At 36.9% G+C, this 5,126-nt stretch overlaps 1 protein-coding gene across 2 annotated transcripts; it reads left to right on the top strand.

Annotated features, from left to right (window-relative positions):
* Positions 1-909: 909 nt before the first annotated feature.
* Positions 910-3,468, top strand: LOC107585019 (transcription factor IIIA-like). 2 transcript variants are annotated; one of them, XM_016271826.1, is made up of 9 exons: positions 910-1,106; positions 1,215-1,306; positions 1,922-2,018; positions 2,172-2,260; positions 2,345-2,418; positions 2,505-2,588; positions 2,674-2,906; positions 3,023-3,076; positions 3,161-3,468. In XM_016271826.1, the coding sequence occupies exons 1-9, from the start codon at positions 990-992 to the stop codon at positions 3,290-3,292; spliced, it is 972 nt and encodes a 323-aa protein (XP_016127312.1). In that variant the 5' UTR covers positions 910-989; the 3' UTR covers positions 3,293-3,468. The 2 variants fall into 2 exon arrangements, with proteins under 2 accessions (XP_016127312.1, XP_016127311.1); XM_016271825.1 differs by having other exon boundaries at positions 912-1,106; positions 1,212-1,306; positions 3,161-3,455.
* Positions 3,469-5,126: the final 1,658 nt, after the last annotated feature.

Here is a 5,126-nt window from a genome sequence, read left to right on the forward strand (position 1 = left end):
ACACCCTAGACAGACACATTCATACACAGACTTGAATGGAGCCACTTGACAGTTTAATATGCATATAAATCTCTGTCAGACAATTCCAAAGACCTTCAGTCCTGATCACAAGTCTGTGAAGGTGAGCAGTTGCTTAGTGTTTATCAGGTGTTATACCACGTGTGAATCACCATGGGAAATAAACAGCAGACCTGATGCTGGTTCATTTAATAAAAAATAACCAGATGGAAATAGGAAAAATATATTCTGACAATATAATATAGTATTCTATAATATTTACATAATACAGAATCATGATAAATAGAACATTTATGAAAATAAAACACATATATTGAAACAATATCTAAAAGTAAAAAAAACTGCAAAAAAAAACAATACGAACTATAAAACAAATGTTAATTTGGTATATTTTCTATATTTACATTTAGATGTGTTTTCTATACACCCCCGACAATTTGTTTTATATTTTTAATGTATTCTTGTTTGTTTCATTTCAAATTGATGGTTCTGATGATAGCAATAATAAAAACATAACCATCCCACATAGCAATTTTTCTCTGGCCCAGCTCCGGCCCACACAACCAGCTTTTGCTTGGCCCACATACCGCAATGTATTACGGTACTAGTGATTGTGGCGCTGACATGTCACTCGTCTGTCATGTGACCATACAGGTAGCTCTATTCAAATCAGGAACAAGCCACGTCGACTTGTGAGAGCGCGACGCTACAATTAGTGAGTCAAAAGCATTGAATAATTCGTACTGTATCTTTCATTAATAATAATAATAATAAAAATAATATGTAAGCTAGTAGGATACCTAATAATTTCACGCCTTTGTTTTTGTCGCAAAAATGGCCAATACTCAATTCTCAATGTACACAGTTGGTATGTTCCACTCACAATAAAACGAAGCTCGATGGAGTTCCGGCGTTGTGGGCCGAACACCGACCTGCCACCAACTGACAGAAGCTGTTAATAATCGGCTAGAATGGGTGAAAGAGTTAAACATCCGAATAAACATTTCATTTGTTCTTTCGCTGACTGTAAAGCGACGTTTTCAAAGCTGTGGAAGTTGGAAGCGCATTACTGCAGACACACGGGACTGGTGAGTGACGGCAATCAGTAACTTAACCTTTTCTGGGTTTTAGATACTCATCTAGTGTTCATATTAGTACTTAGTAGGTCTGATTTTTTTTTAACAATTCATCAGAAGCCCTTTGTTTGTGGCGACTGCGAGAAGAGCTTTTGCACCCGTTACCAGCTCACCCGACATCAACTGAGCCACAGCGGGGAGAAACCCTACCTGTGAGTCCACACACAAAAATCACTTGTTTACCTGAACTTGCTTATGATAAATTTGAGTCGTTTTCGCGAATTTATCTATATCGCTTATTTACTTCATGTACAACATATATTTTAAATGTTGGGTGGCGAAAAATGAACTTAAAAAAAAAAAAAAAAAAAAATGTTGGGGTTATGAGGGACCTGTATCATCATTGAATCGTTAACGCAACCGAGTTGGTGTTATGAGTGACCTGTATCATCATTGAATCGTTAACGCAACCGATTCGCATGTCGAACTATCACGCTCCCTCCTGGCAGAGCTAGTAAGCTGCCCTGACAGTATTTATGGGCATTATATGTTACCCAAAAGTCTGTCTAGGTGGGCGGCTCACTAGGTTGCCCGTGTCTAGGTGGGCGGCTCACTAGGTTGCCCGTGTCTAGGTGGGCGGCTCACTAGGTTGCCCGGCTCACTAGGTTGCCCGTGTCTAGGTGGGCGGCTCACTAGGTTGCCTGGCTCACTAGGTTGCCTGTGTCTAGGTGGGCGGCTCACTAGGTTTTTATACGTAGCCACATATTACCCTTACTATGCCACTTTTGTGCACATTTTTGCTGATCACCTGGTTTAAACTGGTCAAGGTGCTCAGTCACCGGGTGTTCAGATGCATTCTCCACGCCTGGCAGCTTGAGGAACCATGTGGCTCATGTTCACCACCAAAAAGAAAGCTATTATGTGGTGAGTCACTTAAATTATTTATTTTTTTCATAGTTTTATTCGTTCTAATGTTTCCTGTGGTGTGTGTGTGTGTGTGTGTTTTTTTTATTTTTTTATTATTATTATTATTATTATTTTTTTTTTTTAAATAAACGTCTTGGCAATATTTTGTAGTGTAACCATGAGGGCTGTGGAAAGGAGTTCCGTAAGAAAAAGCAACTGAAGATTCACATCTGTGAGCACACAAATGAGTTGCCCTTTGAGTAGGTGTTGCTTTAGGATCTTTTTATGTGCTTTGTTTGGTGGCTTTTATATTATGACTGGTTATTCATGCTTTATTCTAACAGATGTGACTTTGAGGGATGCAATGACAAATTTGCTTCTTCTAAAGCTCTAAAACGACATTGGAAGATGCATGAAGGTATACATCAGGCAAAAACCTTTTCTCCCTTCCAAACAATTGAGTTTAGGGTTTTTAGATGCATAACTTTCCCTCCTGAATTTGAGGTTACCCATGTGGTGAGGAGTATTGTAACTTCAAAGGAAAAACTTGGTCAGAGTATCAGAAGCACAAAAAGACCGCACACAGAGGTACGTGCTCTGTATGTCATTTTGGATAATTAATTTGAATGCAAGTTGCAAAATTCCCCTGGGCTTAATCGTATATTGTTTACAGTAACCTTGCCATGTGATCAATGCAAGAAGATGTTCCAGAATGCCTGGTTTTTGGAGAAGCACAAACAGTCGGTTCACTCTGGGCAGCGGTGCATGTTTAAATGTGCTAGAGAAGGCTGTGAAAAGAGTTACACCACAAACTTCAACCTCCAGAGCCACATTCTGGTCTTCCATGAAGGGAAGTGTGACTTTGCCTGCCCTTTTGCAGGCTGTGGTAAAGCCTTTGCTATGGAGGTTAGCATTTATTATTATTTTTATTTTTAGGTGGTGTAATTTAAGTTCATAAAGGCACCCTCTTATTTAATGTTTTTAACTAAAGGTGAATTTATTTTTTTTCTTCCTTCTCACAGGAAAGTCTGAAGAGGCATTTTGTGGTCCATAAGCCTCAGAAGACAAAACTACAGGTAAACTTGTGTGGCAGTTATGTTTAGTATGTGTGTTTCAATACATTATGTATTGGAAATGCTCCTCTAAATCTTCGCTTACAGAAGCCAAAAATCAAGCATCGCAAACGCAAGAAGACGCCATCCAAAACCAAGTTGTCCGATGCCACTAAATTATCTAAGCATCTACAAAATGTGTCCTTGAACAAAACTGCATCAAAGAAGCAATTGCCTTAATTTTTTTATTTTTAATGGGACCGTCCCTTTTGTCCCATGTTTTGTTCAGTTTATTGACCTAACATTAAGTTTAGATCCCTTTACAAAATAAATGGTCACTTCTGCAACTTTTTTGTTTTGTGGTGAATAAAGTTCATGATGGTGGAAAAGGAACGGTCTGTTGATGTTAACTTTCAAAAGTCATCTTCTATTAAGCATGTTCTCTATGAGCCATACAAGAACTTAGTTGTGGTTAAGGTTGGACGGGTTAGCAGGTCCGCATCACCTGGACCTTGATGTCAGATACAGTTGTCAGAAATCTCTGAAACACTTTTTCAGTGTTCTAAATAAATCTTCCTGAAAGTTTGAGTTAAAATGTTTCATAATGGTGTGATCAGAGGCGGACTTGACCATTAGGCAAAGGTAAGGTAAAACTAAATAGTATTTTTGCCATTTAATATTCACATACACTAGTCCATATCGCGGTTTGATTGAAGTGTACTGAATTGCATTTGATTTATTCATTCAATATTTGACGAATTCCGTGACATTGTTCGTTACACAGTAAACTTGTGTAGCATTAAAGGGTTTGTTTAATTTTCATTGGAATAAAAGAGATTAATGTTTTCGCCTTCATTTGATTTCCAGAAAAAATTAAAATACACAACACAATTTCTAAAAAAATAACTAAATAAAATTCAAATTTCATAGGGCCCTATTATTGTATATAAATTAAGTTGTTTTTATGAATTAAATTAATTAGATATGTTTTTGATTAAACCATTAAAATGGAATACATAAAAGAAAGTGCAGAATTTGGGCCCTAAGAATGTAATTTTTGTTAAATTTAATAGGCCTAAATTGCTGTTAAATTAAACAAGTTTCATGATTTTAATTAGACATGTTTTTTGTTAATGTTATATAATCATCCAGAAAAAAAACTGAATCCAGAAATTAAAACGGAAAAAAAGGTTTTGGAAAAAATAAAACTTAGGCTAATTTGGGAAAAATAAAACTGATTTCATAGGGCCCTACAAATATCATGCATCTGAAGCTATAATTTTAATACTAAGCAACAGTGCATATTATGTAGGGCCTATTTAAATTTGTTTAAATGGCGCTCACTCGTTTTTGTGAAAGACCCAAGAAGGACCATTCACAGTCACTTTCCACACAGGCACTCATGTTTGGTTGAAATAATCCTTAAGCATGTAAATTTATAAGTTCCTTCAGTTTAATTTAAATGTGCAATTAAAATAAATAATAAATGTATATTTATAGTTTAGAATTAGACAGCCTTGCGTTGTGTAGACAATTGCATAGTGAAAATGACCCCAACACACCACCTAGTGTCCAACCTACTCCAATACTATTATAACCTGTTTAAATGTGAGCAAGGGATTTACAACATTAAAGAAATCCTTTATTTATAACATGTACATGAAAAATCTAAAAGATTAGACACAACTATGGGACACGGTCGTGCAGCAGCGAGCAACAGTGAAAGGAACCTCAAGGTTGTAAATGTGTGAAATTATATAGGGCCCCATTCCTATATTTTGCCTGGGGCCCCCAAATCACTAAATCCGCCCCTGGGTGTGATTATAAACACAAAAAGGCTGTGAAAGGGGACTGAGTTTTACTGTTTTCTGCAAATGAAAAGGGATTTGCTCACAAGTGGTTAAAGGGGTCATATGATGCAATTTAAAAAATTTCCTTTCTCTTTAGAGTGTTACAAGCTTTTGGTGCATAAAGAAGATCTGTAATCGCTGTAGTTGCCGCCGCCGCCATGTCGTGAAGGCACTGTGTGATTCGTTGTGAAAGCGAAACTACTTTGTTTGGCCTTTTGGCCTTC

The sequence above is a fragment of the Sinocyclocheilus grahami genome, unplaced genomic scaffold (assembly GCF_001515645.1).
Source record: "Sinocyclocheilus grahami isolate Dianchi unplaced genomic scaffold, SAMN03320097.WGS_v1.1 scaffold65.1, whole genome shotgun sequence".
Lineage (NCBI taxonomy): Eukaryota > Metazoa > Chordata > Actinopteri > Cypriniformes > Cyprinidae > Sinocyclocheilus > Sinocyclocheilus grahami.